Here is an 18,572-nt window from a genome sequence, read left to right as displayed (position 1 = left end):
ACGCCAGCCCCACAAGCAGCCTGGCAGGAGAGGGGGAGTGGGCTGGGCTGGGGGTCTCACCCATCTGAGCCCTCACACAAGAGCAGGAGCTGCTGCCAGAGCGGGCAAGAGGGCAGGAGAGAGGGCAGGGAGGGGAGAGGGAGGGGAGAGGGAGGAGGGAGGGCAAAGCCAGGAGAGATGGAGGAGGAGAGAGGGAGGAGAGAGGGATGGCAGAGGAGAGGGAGGAGAGAGGGCAAAGCCAGGAGAGATGGAGGAGAGAGGAGAGAGGGAGGAGAGAGGGCTGCCAGGAGGGATGGAGGTGAGAGGGCTCACAGGAGAAATGGAGGTGAGAAGGTTTCAGGAGAGATGGAGGACAGAGGGCCGCCAGGAGGGATGCAGGCTCATCCCTGGGCAGCCTGCAGGCAAAGCCTGCGGATGGAAGCAGGCAGGGCACAGTGGCTCTGCCCTCGCTGGCTGATGGGAATGCAGGAGAGACCTGAGCAGGCACAGCCAGTGAGGGCAGGAGCCCAAGGAGCTGGAAGGGCACCTGGCTGAGGAGCTGCTCTGGCTCCAAGCCCTCAGGAGGGACTTCAGGAAATGGCAGCTGGAAAATCCAGCTCTTCCACCCAGCCAAGCAGATGCACACAAGGTTATTCAAAGGCTACTGCACTTGGCCTCAGTGATGCCTCTGCATGAGCACGTGCTGTAAGTAAAGGAAACCAGAGGGAGAAACCACAGAGCTCAAATCACTCGATACAACACAAATTCACTGGGATACTGCTGTAAGAAAGCCCATAAAGTACCATGCAAGACTATCCTTCTGATGAAATTTTAAAAAAACCTTACTAGAAATCTTTCCCAGTTTAAGAGAAAATTCTTATCTGCCATGTAAATATAGTTGCAAAAGCTTTTTTTATAGACTTCACGAGTTATGCATTAGAAATGTGCATCAGAAATTCAAATTTTCCAAGAGGAAATATTTAAGGAACCTACCAACACAAACCATTCTATGATTCTATGAAAACAAGAGAAGCCTCTCCACTTCCAGTAAAAGTGAACCATAAAAGCAGTAGCATAAAAACAAATGAGATGTATCTGATTATATGACATATTATATACTCACATAATTAGGTGCAATATGTAATAATTCCATACACACTTTCTGAATGCATAGGGATACAAGTGGGAACACTGCAGTGTTAGGTTACTGTCTCAACCTGATATCCTTAAATCCTCGAGCTAAATGATTCTGTGATTCTGTGTAGGATATCACAAAGACACAACATACAGTATGTAATATATAACAATATGATCATATGCATGGGAGCACTCAGGTCTTGCTGTTAAACACCAGCAGCTACTGCAGCACCAGCCCTAATCCTCCACGGACCCTTGGAGCAAACCCCTTTGGTCCCTCCCAACCAGGACCCTAGCACAGGCCAGAAAACCCCTGGAAAGCCCCAGGAGCTGCCAGGATGGGGTGGCAGCCCCACATCACCAACACAAAACGTGTGTTATTTACTGGGGAACTTGGCAATGTTCAGCTCTTAGCTGAACTCAATCTTAACTGCCTTCTCCAGCCTAACTGATGTGATGATCTTAGGGAAAGCCAAAGAGTGCTGAACTAAGGGCTTGCCCAAAACCCAGGCAGCGTGGCGTGGTTAAACACAAATGGGAGCTGCTGTGTTTATCTCTGGTGCAAGGTATTGAAGGGAATTTCTGCATACAACAGCTTGGAGCGATTGCATTAAGAGATGTATAATTTGGTTAGGCTGACCTCAGAATGGAATAAAGAGCTGCTGATTTCCATAATGTCAGCCTCTGACACTCAGAGAGGTCAGGGAACCTACAGCGATACACAAACCACTCTGGGAGCAGTTAAACTGAGAGATCTGCTGGGGTTTGGGGCCAGCAGGGACAAGGGAGGGGACAAGCAGTGCATGGCTAAAGCTGAGAGCATCACTCCTGTCTGAGGCTGGGCTGGCTGCAGGCAGGGCTGCCCGGGCTCGGGGGGCAGAGCGGAGCACAGCCTGACCTGCCTTCCCCAGCACCGTGCATCAGTGGCAGGCACAAAAAAGTGCTGAGTTACAGTGACCTCCCAAGGAGAAAACAAGACTGGCAGCGCTGCCTGAGAAGCCAGCCTTCCCACGAGTGGAACATCATCCCTGATAATGCTGTAATTATTATGGCTCCTGAAAATAAACCTCATCTCATCAGCCCCGCCTGCCTCAACACCGCAAACTTTCTCTGGGTTGGAAATCATCTCCTTTTTCCCCTTTTTCCTGCTCTATACACAGCATTACTCAGAAGCAAGCCAAATCCCTTCCAATTATATATCATGACGTTTCCCCAGCGCCGCACTAAAGCGAGGCCCTTCACTTCTAAATGGCATGGTTTATAACAAATTGTCTGTTATACCAGACAGAAACTGATTTCCTCAAACCCAGCATATTAAAGTGAGTACATTCATTCTGGTTGTAACACACAAAATGTGATTATAACAGACACTTTGGGGGCTTTTTGAGGCTAGCAGAGAAGAGGAGGATAAGCTGGAGGGGAAGAAAGAATTGACATGTAGAGAAATGACAGAGAAAGAGAAACAGCCACGCTGATTTCATTTCTTGCAAAACAAAAATCTTTGTGTGTTGTAGAAATGTGCTTTAGTTAACACCGCCAGATAGCCAGAGCAAAAGCTGCCGGTGCTGCCTGAAACGAAAATTGCTCTATTGTGCTCAGAAAACCGTTTCCCACAGTGAGCAGAACGCTTTCCAGGTAGTACAAAGCAGATCTGAAACCAACGGGGCCTTATCCTGCAACTGTTGCTCCCTCAAATAATCCCTGCAGCCACGAGGAGCCCCAGCTAAATCAGTGTGAGTGAGGATTATGTGGGAGTGTATCAAGGTTGGGGGATTAGACCGGGATTACCACTAAAACCAGTAATTCCCCATCTTACTGCTGGTGGCCACGAGCCCAGGAGGCGGCGGATGGCCACAGCTCGGGGAGCTGTTGGGTGTGCGGGTCCTGTTGGCTCAGAGGCTGCTCCATCCTGACCTCCTCCTGCAGTGCCCTACCAAAGCAGCACCAGAGCAGGAGCACGCCTGACCCACGCTCTGCTCACAGAGCAAGGTCAGTGCTGCCACTTCCCTCCCAACGCTGCCACCACTGAGCCATCCCAGAGAGTCATCCCAGAGAGCCAGAGAGCCATCCCAGAGAGATAACCCAGAGAGCCAGAGAGCCATCCCAGGGAGCCATCCCAGGGAGCCATCCCAGGGAGACATCCCAGGGAGACATCCCAGGGAGCCAGAGAGCCATCCCAGGGAGATCTCAGAGAGCCATCCCAGAGAGCCAGAGAGCCATCCCAGAGAGATATCCCAGAGAGCCATCCCAGAGAGATATCCCAGAGAGCCATCCCAGAGAGCACCCAGAGAGCCAGAGAGCCATCCCAGAGAGATATCCCAGAGAGCCAGAGAGCAATCCCACAGAGCCATTCCAGAGCCATCCCACAGAGCCATCCCACAGAGCCATCCCAGAGAGTCAGCCAAGAGAGCAATTCCAGAGCAATCCCACAGAGCCATCCCAGAGCCACCCCACAGAGCCATCCCAGAGCCTCCCTGCCAGTTCCACCCTGGGACACGCAGCCTCTCAAAGAGGGCTGTCCCTCTCCATGTCACACCTCCTGGCCTCTGGCAGCCAGGTCCTGCCACCCCGGTGCCCCCAGGGCGTTTCCCATCCTGGAGCAGCAAATGAACACCATCTCCCAAAGCAGTGCAAATGTGGATGTAACAGGTACAGCCATCACACGCACACTGTTTACTTTTCACCCAACACGTCGAGATGCAGGCATGTAAGTGCTACCCAAGGGGGACTGCTCTACATGCAGGTCATGTGCCCTGGTTCCTAAAAGGCTCAGCACTCAGACCAATTTCCACACCACCCCAATGCAACACGCATTTTTATCAAGGAAGCTGCCTAATGGCTCCTATTAATTTTGATTTTTAATCTCCTGGTACAACTCCCAGCAATATACATGCAAAACCTGACAACAAGCCCTTTGGTTTCAGAGCTGACTTCTCCTCCAGCTCCAGGAAGATAAAAAGAGCTCTCAGCAGCAGCAAAGCCCCTGAGCAGCAATGCCCTTGCAGCTCCAACATGTCCCACCATCCCTGTGGCAAAACAAGTCTGAGCTAACAGGGGCCAAGCCTCCTGCTGTCAGCCAGGATCACCAGAGCTGTTCCCAAACGCTTCCTGCCATGGCTGCCTACAGCCACAGGCTGCTGAGGGGCTGTGGGCAGTGCCCCGAGCAGTACCATGGCACCCACAGATTCCCAGCAGGGCCAGAGCACCCCAGGATATCCCTGGGGTGGATATCCCTGCTCCTGATGCTCTCTTGGCAGCCATACCCTGGCACAAGCAGAGCTGACAGCCAAGCCCAGCCAAAGGGAGACGCTTTATAAGGGTGGGCTCAAACTCCTGTTGCATCCTCAGAGCAGGGCTGCAGCCCCTCATGCACCACTCTGTAATCCTTCCCAGATCACCAGGGAAAGATGAGAAGCACCAACAAACCCAATTATTCCCAGCCCCGAGACCTGCCACCGCACTAGAAGAAACATTTCCTGAAGCTCCACAAACAAGCCATCCTTGGGGACTTTTATTTCAAGGCTCCTGACTGTTAAAATAAACGAGGCTCCCGTTAAAGCCCAGCACATCACAGACCCACCGCTGCCGGGGCAGCACGTGCCTGCAGAGGCAACAGCTTACCCTCAGCCACAGCCTCCTATGCCAAGTGACACTGCCACAGACGCATTTAGCTCATATTTTATCGGTTCTCAACCCATGCTTTGCCCTCCCACCAGGAAAAGGCACTCCTAGGTGGAGCAGCAGGGATCTCCCCCCGATGCTGACACCTCACAGAGGCTCCCCGGGGAAACAGCGGCGGCTTCATAGCCATGCAAACCAGCCCGGACAAAGCACCACTGCAGGGCATGCTCTGGCTCTGTAAACTCTGGGCAGGGAGCGTGTTTAGTACACCCTCAGCCCCCGAGGTGTGCCAACAGCACCCTGCACAGCCACAGCCCCACGGCACAGCGCTGCTGTGGCAGGGACAGCTGCAGGGCTCGGGCTGCCATGCTCTGCATGGGAACAGCTGCTGGGGAGTGTCTGTGGCACCCCGAGTGCCAGGACAGGGTGACACTCCAGCACCAATGAACCACCTCACTCTCAGGGGTCACCGGCAGTTTTAGAAGCCAACAGAACCCACACCACCAGCAAGACAGCTGTGCCTGCAACAGCTGGAACCATAACACCGGGGTTCTGCCAAAAAACATCAACATTCCCAACCTGAACTAAACTTCCAAACAGCTTCCCATTGGGATTTCTCCACCCTGTACCCTGATCCTGCCCTTTTGTCAGGATCTCTCCCTCCCAGAGAGGGAGCAGACCCTGCCAGGACGTGTTTCTCTCACAGCAGAGCCTTGGCAGGACTGGTGAGCTGCCTGCTGCCCTCGGCCAGCTCGCGGGGCTGCTGTTCCACCGACACTCCAGCCACCCATTACAAATGACAGACTTCTTCCTCCAGGCAAGCCACCAACTCTTCACAGAGCATCTCACCTGCACAAGTGATGGGAAGATGGGGCGAGCTGCAGCCACAGGGAGAAACAAGCATCCCATGTCCCTCACAAGGGGGTGAACAAGGCAGGGACATCTCTGGAGGGCACACTCCAGGAGACCCCAGCCCAGCTGTTGTATCACAGAGGAGCACAGGCAGCAGTGCCTTCTGCATGCAGCTGCCTGTTAACTTTATCAGCTGAGTTGTGATGGTCCTGATGGTCCTTCCATCCTCCCTGGCACCTGAGACCTCCCACTCCTGGAGAATGCCAGCCTGTGATGGGTTTTGTGAGTGGTGGCAGTGAATCACGGGCTGCCAGGATGCTCCACTGCTCCAGTGCCCATAGCAAGGCACCAGCCAGAGATGCACTCCAGAATCCTCTCCAGAAGACACTGCTCCAGGAAGACAGGAATTCCTCAGGGACCACTGCCCACAACAGCAGAGGTCACTCGTGTGGGCCAGCACTGGTACACAACCTCTCAGAGCTGGTTCTGCCTCAGTGGAAGCATCAAACCCCAGGGTTCAGTGAGCATTCTGCCAATACCACCACAGCAGGAGCAGGCCCCTGGCACCAGCCCTCTCCAGCAGCCCTGCAGAGCACTGGGCCTGGCTCTCTGCAGCTCCAGGATGGATCTGAAGCAGCTCCACTGCCTTCAGCAACAGCATTTTGCATTTACACCAGCACACTGAACGCAAAACAGAGAGAGCCATAAATATTTCAGCTGCTTTTTCAGCTTTGTTATTCTGTTCAAAGCAGGAAACATGACAAACCTTTGATTGTTTTGCTTAAAACCAAACAATAATTCAAAGAGAGACAAACAAGCAACATTAAATGATGCCTGTGATGTACAGGAAAGCCAAAGAATTAGAAGAAACTGATGAGGATGGTGTGGATCAGAGCAGTCCCCTTCCCTGCCTTAGGCAGGTACCACACATCCCTGCCACGGCAGCCAGGGGCCTGCAGAGTGCAGGGACAGCCCTGGGCCAGGTGTGCAGGGGGTCACAATGGGACATTCTGCATGGTCTGCACCCCAGCAGGGCCAGCAGCCCCCAGAGGAACAGCCACCACCACTGCTTCCAACAGCCTTTGAAAAAACTCCTGTGAAGGAGAGTGTGTCCTGCCCCGAGCATCGCCACACTCAGAACGCTCCTGCCAAGCAGCCACCTCCAGCCTCTGGGGCACCTGGAGACAGCCTGGCCTGGCCCTTCCCACCTGGGCACCTCTGAGGCTCTCTGCAGTGTCTGGGCACGAAGCATCCAACCATGGCCACACATCAGGGCTGCCCCAGAACCCACAGAGAGCGCTGGCTGCTCCCCCGGCCCATCCTCCATCACTGCCTCTCCGTGGGGTGCGCAGCACACAGAAACAACTGGAGTGTGCTCTGCCCAGCACACAGAAACAACTGGAGTGGGCTCTGTGCAACACACAGAAACAACTGGAGTGCGCTCTGTGCAACACACAGAAACCACCAAAGCCTGCCCTGCCCAGCACACGGAAACCACCACAGTGTGCTCTGTGCAACACACAGAAACAACTGGAGTGTGCTCTGCCCAACACACAGAAACCACCAAAGCCTGCCCTGCCCAGCACACAGAAGCCACTGAACTGTGCTCTGCCCATCACACAGAAGCCACCAAAACCTGCCCTGTGCAGCAGACAGAAGCCAGCAGTGCCCGTTTGCCCAGCAGCTCGTTTTGGCAGCACTGGCACTGACAGACCCATTTTGGCAGCACTGGCACTGTCAAACCCCTGGGCACTGTTTAACACAAACCCACCCCAGGCACAGCTCAGCACCAGCCCTGCTGCCCCCGGGCACAGCCCCTGGCCGCACTCACCTCGGGCAGCGGCATGCCGTTGATGATGAGGTCGGGCTGCTGGGGGCTCTGCCCCGTGAAGGTGTGGTGGTAGATGTGGTTGGAGCCCGTGTTCCTGCTGTTCTGGCTCTCCACGTTGAGGAAGGTGCTCTCGGAGCGGCGGCAGCCCAGCGGCAGGGTCTGCTGGTGGTAGTCGAAGTAGTTGAGGGAGGAGGTGAGGGAGGAGCAGCTGACCACGTTCATTTTATCCGTCTCCTCCACGTCCCGCGGCACCAGGCGGATGTCGTTCTTGCTGATCTTCTTCTTCTTGCTGGATTTCTTCTGATGCCCGTAGGAGTACTCGGCGATCCTGGGGGACAGAGGGGAAATGAGAAGCTGAGAGCATCCTAAACCCTGCCCCGCTAAACTCCCACGCAGAACCCAGAGGGCTTGGCCCCCATCTCCGTGTAGGTTCTTAGTCATGCACATTACGTCATGGTTTGGGGCTGGTGGCACAACACGGTCTTTAGCTTATTTTCACATGCACAACATTTTCAGGTCAAACATGTAAAAAAAATGGGAACGGAGAATGCTTCTGTTTTGATCTAGTCTATGTAATTGCCGATATTTAGTTACTAGAAGTAAAGTCCATCCTGCAGAAGAGAAAAATGGGGATGTTAAAATCCATGAACTGAAAAGGGCTACCTGCATTCATTTCCATGCATAATAAGGATTTTTAAAGTTATTTAATTTGGTCCCCATAATGAAAATTCAAAACAAATAGCAGATTTTTTCCCCAGTTCATTTTCCATAGCAGTAAATAAAGCAGACCCAGAAGCAGTACTAGCTGGCAAGCTCAATTCCCTCACACTCCAAAGGCTGTTTGTTTATTAATGCTTTATCTAAATTGCTGGTGTTTTGACTGTCTCCTGATCATACCTTGATCTTTTCTCCAATTGAATTCCATTCCTGCCTCACACTGACACGCACATCCCCTTCTGCTGGGAAATGCTTTCACCTTCTCAAAATCTGAGAACAACCATGTGTTTTGCAAAGAAGGATGATCATTTTTGACCTTTTTATTTCACTGCAAGCTTGTTTTTCTCTGCCTTTCCTTCCCTCTTCGCTTCCCACCTGCCAAAAGAATCAACTGATGAACTGCCTTGTTTGCCTTCTGCAAAACACCAGAGGAAAAAAGTTACTGCAAAACAACACCCAAGCAAATAATGACAAATTATTTGCACCTTGCATTAGTTGAGTCTGCTCGGCTCAGAGTGGCTGTGGCTCATCTTCCCACAGTGAGCACCACAACAGTCCCTGCCATTAATTTGTACATGCACAGCACTGGGCAACTCGGTATTTCCTAGGAAAGCACATCAAATGCCATGCACAGTCAGAAATGCACAGCTGAAAGTCAGGATTTTGCTCCTCTTCTTGTTATGGTAACAGCATTAAAAAAAACAATCCAATAGCTGCAACACAAATAACTGGATGAATAAATAATACAGTTTATCTGGAAAGGCAAATCTTGGACAAATATTCTTGTTCCAGAAAGCTAATTGCCTGAGCATGAAAATGCCACTAAGTCGAACAGCCCTCATATGTGCCTCATAAATTAACACGTCATTTGAAGAGTCTCCAGCAGCCCTAGTGAAGAATCTCTTACACAAGGCACCGCAAAGCCTGAAGGGTGGGGAGAGGGTGCCCCACGGCCGCCGAGCCTGCCTGGTGCCTCCCCAGCTCTGCAGCTGACTCCTGCTCAGACACACACCGACCACAGCCCCAGCACCCGAGTGCGCAGATAAAACCACAGGAAGGCAGGGATTGCTGCTGTGCCAACAGTCTATACGCTGCTGACTCGTCTAACAATGCCTGATGAAGCTTTAATTGTTTTGTTTACCTAAATGTTTAAGTTTGGCAATGCGAGAGCCCAATTATTTCCTGCAGGCATTCGTTTTTTCTGTCCTTTCTCTATTGACCAATTATTTAATTAAACCGCACTTCATTAATCCCCAAGCCGTCACAGTAAACCCGGGGCTTATACGTATGTGGGTAGCTGTTAGGGGCACCACCACAACAGGATTTTTATCCATTCAGGTCCCATCCCCTTTTAATGGGCCGAGCTGGCAAGAAATCTGGTCTGTGAGCCTCCACTCGAAGCTAGACATCCCATAATACAGCACAGACCGACCTTTATTTGCAGATGATTTTTCCCCCATCGAGCAAAAAGGCTTATATACGCACTTTACGCTGTGAAAACGGGGTACAATGCCCCGACTCTCCGGCATTATTTCTGCGTAAATAAAACTTTAAAGACCGCACATCCCCCCGCGCCGCCGAATTGCCGGGGGCGAGCGTGCGTTTCCAAGGTAGAGCAAAATTAATTTCCATCCCTCCTCTCTGAAACGACTCGGTGCCGAAGGAATGGAGAAGTCATGGCTATTTCACTAGTAACAGGATTAAACCATTTATGAGGCATTGCAGCTGCTCTTTTATGGCATCTGATTGATATTCATGTGTGGTTAGCATTTGTCTCCTAACTTGTGTAACACAGAGAATAGTAAAAGCGAGACAATAATCGCCGGGCTGTTACATATTCAGGGGACTGGATTTCCCCGATCAGCCTTTCAGCGGCTCCGGGCGCGGGGCTGACCTCCCCTCCGGCATTTCGGACCGAGGAGCGCCGGCCCGGCCGGGGCACAGCGACACAAAAATGCCCCAGAGCCGTCCCCGGCAGCCCGGCCCGGTGCCGGAGCCGCTCTGGGCTGCTCGCCGTGCCACGCCGTGGCCAGGAGCCGCAGCGGGCACACAATAGCTCCTTTGAGCGCCCACCGAGGCTCGGGGATGCCGCTGGCAGCGGCTGCTGCGGGGATGCTGCGGGGCCGGGGGCTCTCCCCCCTCGGCAGCCCCGCCGGGAACCGGCCGTGCCCCTGGAAAATCCCGAAAAACCGCTCTGCCCGCTGCCTGTGATGGAGCACGGCGAATCGGCGATGCTGCAACAGATTGTCATGCCGCACAATTAAGTCGATTCGTTACTCCGCGCTCTCATCGCAGAGAGGAGATTTCTTAAAGCTTTGCAAGAAATTTTCTTGCAGGGACAGGAACCTCAGTTTTGTTCCAAAGGCAAATCCACCCCTCCTCACCGCCCCCGAGTATACAGCAGCAAATGCAAAAGTAACCGCGATGGCAAAAATCAAAGCAGACCCGCAGGTGCACATAAACAAAGGTGTCTTTACCTGCAGTTGTAGGTCCTGATTTCCTTGTTATCTCTTTTGCACTTGACTGCCACAAAGATCATGGTGACAAAAAGAATGGCTGCAATAGACCCCAGAGCAATAATGAAAATCAAGGAGAGGTTAACAGATCCTATGGACTCCTGGGCATCCAAGGCTGGAGACAGGTATATCAAAATCAAGGCAGAAGCCGAGAGAGATGTTTTCCCATGGTCATGAGCCACCACGATGAGCTCATAGGCTGTTTTGGCATTCTCCCCAAAGGCTCTGGTGGTCCTTATCTCTCCATTGACCTGGTCGATCTCAAAAAATCCTCTGTCTCCTTCCACCATTTCGTAGGAAAGTCTGCCATTTTCACCCTCATCATAGTCATCTGCCTTGACCACGGTGACCAAGTAGCCCACCCCTGCGTTCCTGGGGATGTACACCTCCGCCGTCCCATTGACCAGCGGCGGGGCCGTGATCACGGGCGTGTTGTCATTGACGTCCAGGACGATCACCCTGACAGTGGCATTGCTCTGCAGAGAGGGATTACCCCCGTCTTTCGCCAAGACCTTGAACTCAAAGGCCTTGGTCTGCTCATGATTGAAGGACCTCAAAGCATAGATATCTCCAGAGTTGGGGTTGATGGAGACATAGGTGAAAACAGGCATGTCCCTGACTTGGGAGGGCACGATCTGGTAGGACACGCTGCCATTGAGGCCCAGGTCAGGGTCTCTGGCTGACACCGACAGCAGGTAGGCCCCTGGGGTGTTGTTCTCCTGCACGATGACTTGGTAATAGGGCTTGGAGAAGTGGGGATGGTTGTCATTCTCATCGGTGATCTTGACAGTGAAGGACTTGGTGGCCTGCAGGGACGGGATGCCATTATCCCTGGCCTGGATGGTGAGGTTGTACTGGTCCCTCTGCTCACGGTCCAGCCGCCCATCCACCAGGATGGTGGAGAAGCTCTCGTACTCCTGGAGCCGGAAAGGCACGTTGCCCAGGAGCTTGCACTGCACGCGCCCGTTGGCCCCGGAGTCGCGGTCCGAGACGCGCACCAGGGCGATGACGTACCCCGGCGGGGCGTTCTCGCTCACCTCCACCAGCTCGCTGTTGACAGACAGCAGGTTGATGAGGGGCGGGTTGTCGTTGGCATCCTGGACGCTGATGGTCACTTTGCAATGGGCAGGGATGGAGTTAGGCCCCAAGTCCTTGGCCTGCACATCCAGCTCATAGACGTGGCCCTCCTCGTAGTCGATGGCACCGCTCACCGTGATGAGGCCGCTCTGGGGGTCGATCTGGAAGAGCTCCCGGGCCCGCTCAGAGACGTAGCTGTGGAAAGAGTAGAGGACCTGGCCGTTGGTGCCCTCGTCCGGGTCGGAGGCGTTGAGGCGGATGACGGGCGTCCCCGGCGGGGCATTTTCAGGCACGCTGACAGTGTAGGCTGGCTCCTCAAAGAGCGGGTTGTTGTCGTTGGAGTCGATGACGCGGATGCTGAGCTCCACTGTGCCAAAGTTGGGCGGGTCACCACCATCCAGCGCCGTGATCACATAGCTGTAGTGGGACTGGGTCTCACGGTCCAGGCTCTTCTCCACCACCAGCTCAGCAAAACGAGACCCGTCACCCCGCGTCTTGGTCTCCAGCCCAAAGAGGTCATTAGGGGTGATCTCATAGCTCTGCACCCCAAAGCTGCCCGAGTCCGGGTCATAGGCACTCTCCAGTGGCACCCGGGTGCCAGGGCTGGCCGTCTCCGAGATCTCCAGCTCGATTTGGTCCGTGGGGAAGCTGGGCGCATTGTCGTTAAGGTCCTTGATCTCCAGCTTGATCACGCAGATCTCCATGGAGCTGGACATCACCTCCAGCGAGATGACACACTTGGGGCTCTGTCGGCATAGCAGGTCCCTGTCGATCTTCTGCTTGGTCACCAGCAGCCCGGACCCGGGGCTGATGTCCACCAAGTGGGGGGCCGAGTTGGAGACCACCCGGAAGGCGGCGGGCTGCCGGGGGTCCAGCACGAAACCGGCGTCCCGGGCGTCCTTGGCGACGTTGGCGATCACCGTGCCGGCCCGCTGCTCCTCCTCCACCGAGTACTTGAGGTTAACGAGGGCCCCGGCGCCGGCCCACAGCAAGGCGGCCCCCAGCAGCGCCGGGAGAGCCCCCATGGCCGCGCCGCCGCTCCGCCCGCCGCGCCGCGCCCCGACGGCCGCCGGCCGCGCGCCTCAGCGGCCCGCCGCGCTCATGCGGACAGCGCCCGCCGGGCTGCCCCGGCGGCGGGCGGGCGGCTGCGGGCACCGGAGCCGCGGTCCCCGCGCACACGCCAACGCCGTCCGCTCAGGCGCTCCGTGCCGGCGGCGCCGCGGAAGGGCCGGGCATGGCGAGCGGGTGCGGGCGCAGAAGCGGGGTGCTGAGCCGAGCGGTACCGAAGCGAGGAGCGAGGAGCCGAGCCGTGCAGTGCAGTGCCGAGCCAACCGAGCCCGCTCCCGCCGGCGCTCGCTGCGGCGGCCGCACGCCACTGCCCGCAGTCCGGAGCGCCGGCGGGCGGCGCGGGGGCGGGCGGCGCGGGGGCGGGCGGTGCCTGCCCGCAGCCAATGGGAGCTCGGGGGCGTGGCCGGCGCGCCGCGCCACCGCCAATGGGAGAGCGCTGCCGGCTGGGGGCGGGGCCGGGGCGGGGCCGGCGGCGCGGACGGGAGCGGGGCGGGAGCGGAGCGGGCACGGAGCCGCGCGGAGCCGAGCGGGACCGGACGGAGCCGCTGCCCAAGCCGGAGCCCGTTGTCCCTGCTGTCCTTGCCCCGCTGAGACCGTCCCGCTGCCCGGGAGCTGCGGACGCAGCGGTGTTTCGGCTCCGCGGCCGCGGTCACCGGCGGTTACTTCTTTAGCCAGTGCACACTGGGCGGTGGCGGATCGCCGTGGGCAGCGTGGGGACCACCGGGTCCCGCGGAGCGCCCCAAGTCCGTTCAGTAGAGACTCAACCCTCCGGGGCAGGAGGACCCCGCCCCACCGGGCAGTGTTCCCGGGAGCCGGCGATGGGCCCGGGACCGCCCAACACCCCCGGGAGGCTCCAGCCCCGCAGCGCTCGCTGCACCGTGCTGATCCCTGGAGAAACCACCGCGGTACCGAGTCCTCCTAACGATGAAATAAAGCGTTCCCGGGTGCGTGTGCCCGCGCCTTACCTCCCGTCTCCGCGCCGTCCGCAGGGTCCCGGGGGCTCTGTACGGGGCCGGGGGCAGGTGTCACCAGAAGAACCCCCGGCGGCTCGCGGCTCGGAAACCTCCCAACACGCCGTTCCCCTCCCCGGGGTTACAGCGGGGCCGGGGCCGCCGCGGCCGTCGGCAAAGCGCCCCGCAGCCCGCCGCTCGGCAGCGGCCAGGCGGCGAAGGGAGAGGGGGCAGCGGGGCGGGGGTCCGGTGCATCTGCCGCGGCACGGGTCCCACTGGGTGGTTGGCATCGGGAACCGACACCTGGGCGGTGCCGCGCCCCGCGGGCACGGCCCGCTGTGGACCGGCCCGGTCCTGCCCCGCCCCGCTCCGCCCGGCCCAGCCAGGCTCGGCCCGGCCCGGCCGCGCCGTCGGGCCCCGCTGCGCCTTCCCAGGCACAAGGGCGCCATCTCGCGGCCACGCGGGGGGCGGCACCGGGACACCGAGAGAACGAGAACGAGACACCGAGGGAACGGAACCACAGGACACCGGGACACCGAGAGAACGAGACACCGAGAGAACGAGACACCGAGGGAACGGAACCACGGGACACCGGGACGCCGAGAGAACGGGACGCCGAGAGAACGGGACACCGAGACAACGGGACACCGAGACAACGGGACACCGAGACAACGGGACACCGAGAGAACGAGACACCGAGGGAACGGAACCCCGGGACACCGAGAGAACGAGACACCGAGGGAAAGGAACCCCGGGACACCGAGACAACGGGACGCCGAGAGAACGGGAGGCCGAGACACCGGGACATCAAGACAGCGGGACACCTAGAGAACGGGACCCCGAGGGAACGGGACACCGGGACTCCTGGACCCCGGGACACGCCGCCTGGGCGGGTCCTCGGGCGGCACGGGCCCCTCCCGGCTGGGAGGGCCTGTAGAGGATGACCGGGACACCGTGCCGCCAGGGACAGCCTCCATGCACGGTCACCGTCCCTGGGACAGCATCCGTTCAGAGACACCGTCCCCGCGATCCCATCCCGAGTGACAACATCTGTCCGGGGACGCCCACCACCTCTCCGGTGAGACCCTGTCCCGGACAGCATCCGCCCTTTGACTCCATCCCCCGGGACAGCATTCCCCCACGGACAGCATCCCATGGGGTGCCCCCGTCCCGGGGGGACACAGCGCCCGGGGACAGCCGAGGGGGACGCAGGGCCCCTCCATTTCCGCTGCCGTGTCCTGCAGCAGACGGACAAAAGCCGGCAGAGGAAAAAGCCTTCGGCAGGTGTTCCTTCTCCTGTCCGGAAAGCAGCAGCGTGGGTCACTGTGACCCACGGGCAGTGGCAGTGGGACACGGGGGGGTGGCAGGTGGGGACGGCACGAGGGGGCAAGGCCCTGTCGAAGTCTTCCATGAGAAAATTAATTCTGATGACTTGAACTGTGCCATGCGGATTGAAAACCTGGCTGAGGGATCATAAACAAAGGGTAATTAGAAGCAGGGGGAGGTGTTTATGGGGTACTGCAGGGATCTAGGTTAGGGCTGCTCTCATTTAATACCCTCATTAATGACCTGGAAAGAGGGAGTAAACTACACATTAATGAATTTGGCAGATGATGCTATGCTGGGAGGTGCTGCAAGCGCCAGCAAGCATAGAAAATTAACACAAAAAGGGCCTAGTGAGATTAGAAATGCGGGCAGGAAGCAGCGAGAGGAGCTGTGCCGTGCACAGATGTGAGCCAGCGCGGCTGGGACGCAAAGGCGAATCGGAGCGACAGCAGGGCAGGCAGCGATGGCTGAGCCGAGCCAAGCCAAGCCAAGCCAAGCCACGATGCAGAGCGACGCCCCAGAGAAAAGCCTGGGGCCAGGGATCAGCAGGGGGACGCTGCTGTGCCGGAGGGCAGCAGGGCCCCGGGCGGGTCGGTCCCGCACGCCCGAGGGCGGCGGCGGCGCTGCGGGGCTCAGGTGCGGCCGCAGCCCCAGCGCCGCTCCCTCGGCACAGGCGGGTTGGCGGCGGTTCAGAGGGAAGCCACACAAATGATCAAAGGCACGGAGAGACTGATTTCTGAAAGAAGATTAAAAGGCTTAAATATATATATTGCTTGGTTAAGAGCTGTCCGTGGGGAGACAAACTAAGAGCCTTACAGATCTGGTTGGAGTAAATAGAGAGGGAGGGAAGGAATTATTTAATAGCGTACAAGGGGCATCACCAGAAGGGATGACAGGAAATGAAGAAATGGAGCATTTAGGTTGAATGTCACCGGGGAAAAAAATCCCCTCTGCTGACAGCGAAAATTATGAGACAGCGACGTGGTTCCCTGGAGGGAGAAAGTTCTGTGGCTTGAGATATTTAAAACCAGACAGGATCAGTCTGAATATAAAGGCGCCTGGGATCAGCTACTGGCAGGGGCTGGGCAGAGGAGCAAGAGCTGGGCAGGGATGCACCTCATTTCCCAGCTCTTTTGCCACTGAACTATTTCTTTATGGATCACACCTATAAAAGACCTGCATTTCTTTATTTATTGCATATACGGATTTCTGCTGCTGTAAAGGAAATCATGGACAATGGATGCTGTGCCAGTCACCTCATAGCCAGGCAGGGCTGAAAAGGCCCTGAGATCAGAGGAATTTCACCTCTGTGGGTACAAAGGGGGATTGGAAGTGGGTCAGTAACTGATAGGAGGTTGCTGAGTGTAGAACCTGAAGAGTGAGATGTGCCCTGCAGCACAAGGTCTCCAGGTGTGCCTCCTGTAGAACATCTCACCTCTCAGTGCTTTCCTGCAGGATGCTGTCTGGCTGAGCAAGGAGAAGCCAGGCCACAGCTGGACAGCCACCCATCACCTGTGGCCTTGGCCAACCCTCCACCTGCAGCTCCTGCTCGCTGTGCCAGAGGGATCCCTTTGGAACAGGACAAGCATCGATTGCAGCCCCACCTCTCCCCCATCTCCTGCCTCACTGGAGGTCTGTGCGTGCTGTCAGCAGAATGGATTAATAGTCCTATTATCAGTTCAGATGGATGGCCAGGGTGAGGAGAAAACATCACGTCCCAGGGAACTCGAGTAGGCACATTAATAAAGATGCCACATGTTGGCTCTGAAGTCTAAAAGCTTCGCTCCACTCCTTGCAACACAATTAGCTCATGCAAAGCCCAGCACTCCTGTTGCAGGGCACCTGGTGATGCCCTTAGCATTGCTGCCTGGTGGCCTGGCTGGGAGGGAGGGAGCTGGTGACAGGGTGGTCCCCGTGTTCCCCTTGGCCAAAGCCCTGCAGCTGCTGGCCCTGCAAGCCCATTTTGTAGGAACACCTCCTGCTGCTGCTGGGGAGCTGCATCGTTGCCCTTGGAGCCCAGGGGCCACAGGAGGAGGAGGCTGAGGGGCAGGATGGCACCAGACCTGTCTCTCACCCGCCTCATTGCTGGGGCTGGGCAGCACGGAACAGAGATCCTGAGCTGCCCACCCTGTAGAATAAGGAAAGCTTTGAATTATAAGCAAGTGGTGCAGCTTGCAGCCCTTTGTTTGAGCACTAATGTGATGACTCCTCTCCAGCCCTCATCCCTGTCAAAAAGTAAATCTCAGCATCTGAAAGATGTATATTTAAAACTACAGTATCGGGGGTTTTGTTAAGCATTCCTTGTGCAGGGATGATGGAAAAGGACAGGCGGGGATCAGCCCTTGCTCAGATATCTGCTCCTGCTCACAGCCCTGCCTCCCCTGGGCTGTGGGACTGCACAGCAGGGTGGGCTGGGGGATTCAGTGCCCTCATCCCTCCCAGCCCAGGCTCCCTCAGGACCCTGCCCCAGGCCCCCTCATCCTCTGCTGGAGCCAGGGGGAGCAAAGCCACACCCAGCACCCCAGCTCTCTGCAGAACTGGGGAGAGCACGCACAAAATAGTTGGAAAATTTGAAATCTGTTCTAAACATCAAAGATGAACTTTATCTTTTTAATTTTTCAGAACCTTTCTTTTAGTTTCTCAGTTCTGAAGTGTTGTTTTTCCCCTTTCCAGCACCTTTTCTTTTAGCTACTAGGTGAAGTAAAATAAATGATGTAGGTTTATTTTTTCCTTTCTTTGCTTATCCAGTTCTGCACAACTTGAAAGCTTTTCAAAGTATCGGGTGTCAGGAGTTACAGTTTAGGTTTGTGGTTTTTCTTCCCCTTGAAATGTTCCTAATATCACAGTGAAGTAGAAAAAGAAAAAACCTGTGGCATAGAAAAGGAAGTGAAGAAATAGGAAAACTCGGAGCAAAATCCCCAGACCATTCAGCCATGAAACATCTACTGTGTGATGAGAAAGAGAAGCCCTAAACGGAGAAAAATACAAGTTTTTATATTCAGGGGGTGCTTGGAAAATGAGACAAAGTATTCAGCTTAGCTTTCAAGACTTTTTTCTTTTCATCTCATGGGCATTCAGCGCCCATTCTCAAGAGGGTTTGGAGTAGGGAGATCCTGGCCAGCTCTGCCCATCAGCCCTCTGAGAGCCAAACCTTATTGAGCATCTGCAGCACTTGCAGACATCTGTCTGTGTAACTCTGTTAGCACTTTGCACATAATGCAGATAAGAGACCGCTGCTGTAAAATATTGAGTCTTTAGACTATAAAAAACTGTCTTTCTAAGCTGAAATCTAACTTTATTTGTACTCCTGCAATTCCACCCAAGTCAGCAGGGTTTCCTGGCTCTTAGCAAGGGCACAGTCTGGCACACGCCTTGCACTGAAGAGGTTAAAGTGCCAAAGAGAGGACAACATCACTCTGAGGAATTCGATAAACTCCTATCACTCAATAGTTTAATTCACTTTTACTGATGCAGCATCTTTTATCAAAGATTACATAA

General features: G+C 55.9%; 1 protein-coding gene across 2 annotated transcripts in view; it reads right to left on the bottom strand.

Moving 5' to 3' along the window:
• Positions 1–12,766, bottom strand: part of PCDH19 (protocadherin 19) — a 57,818-nt gene extending 45,052 nt beyond the window's left edge. For both annotated transcript variants that reach the window (XM_030967660.1, XM_030967661.1), the window contains exons 1-2: positions 10,615–12,766; positions 7,421–7,748 (exon numbers count right to left, since the gene is read on the bottom strand). In XM_030967660.1, the coding sequence (XP_030823520.1) occupies positions 7,421–7,748; positions 10,615–12,755 (2,469 nt within the window). In that variant the 5' untranslated portion in view covers positions 12,756–12,766. The remainder of the gene's footprint in view (positions 1–7,420; positions 7,749–10,614) is intronic.
• Between the last annotated feature and the right edge of the window lie 5,806 nt (positions 12,767–18,572).

Source organism: Camarhynchus parvulus, chromosome 4A, assembly GCF_901933205.1.
Source record: "Camarhynchus parvulus chromosome 4A, STF_HiC, whole genome shotgun sequence".
Taxonomy (NCBI): Eukaryota; Metazoa; Chordata; class Aves; order Passeriformes; family Thraupidae; genus Camarhynchus; species Camarhynchus parvulus.
The sequence above is the reverse complement of the archived record's forward strand: the minus strand, read 5'-3'. Positions and strand labels throughout refer to the sequence as shown.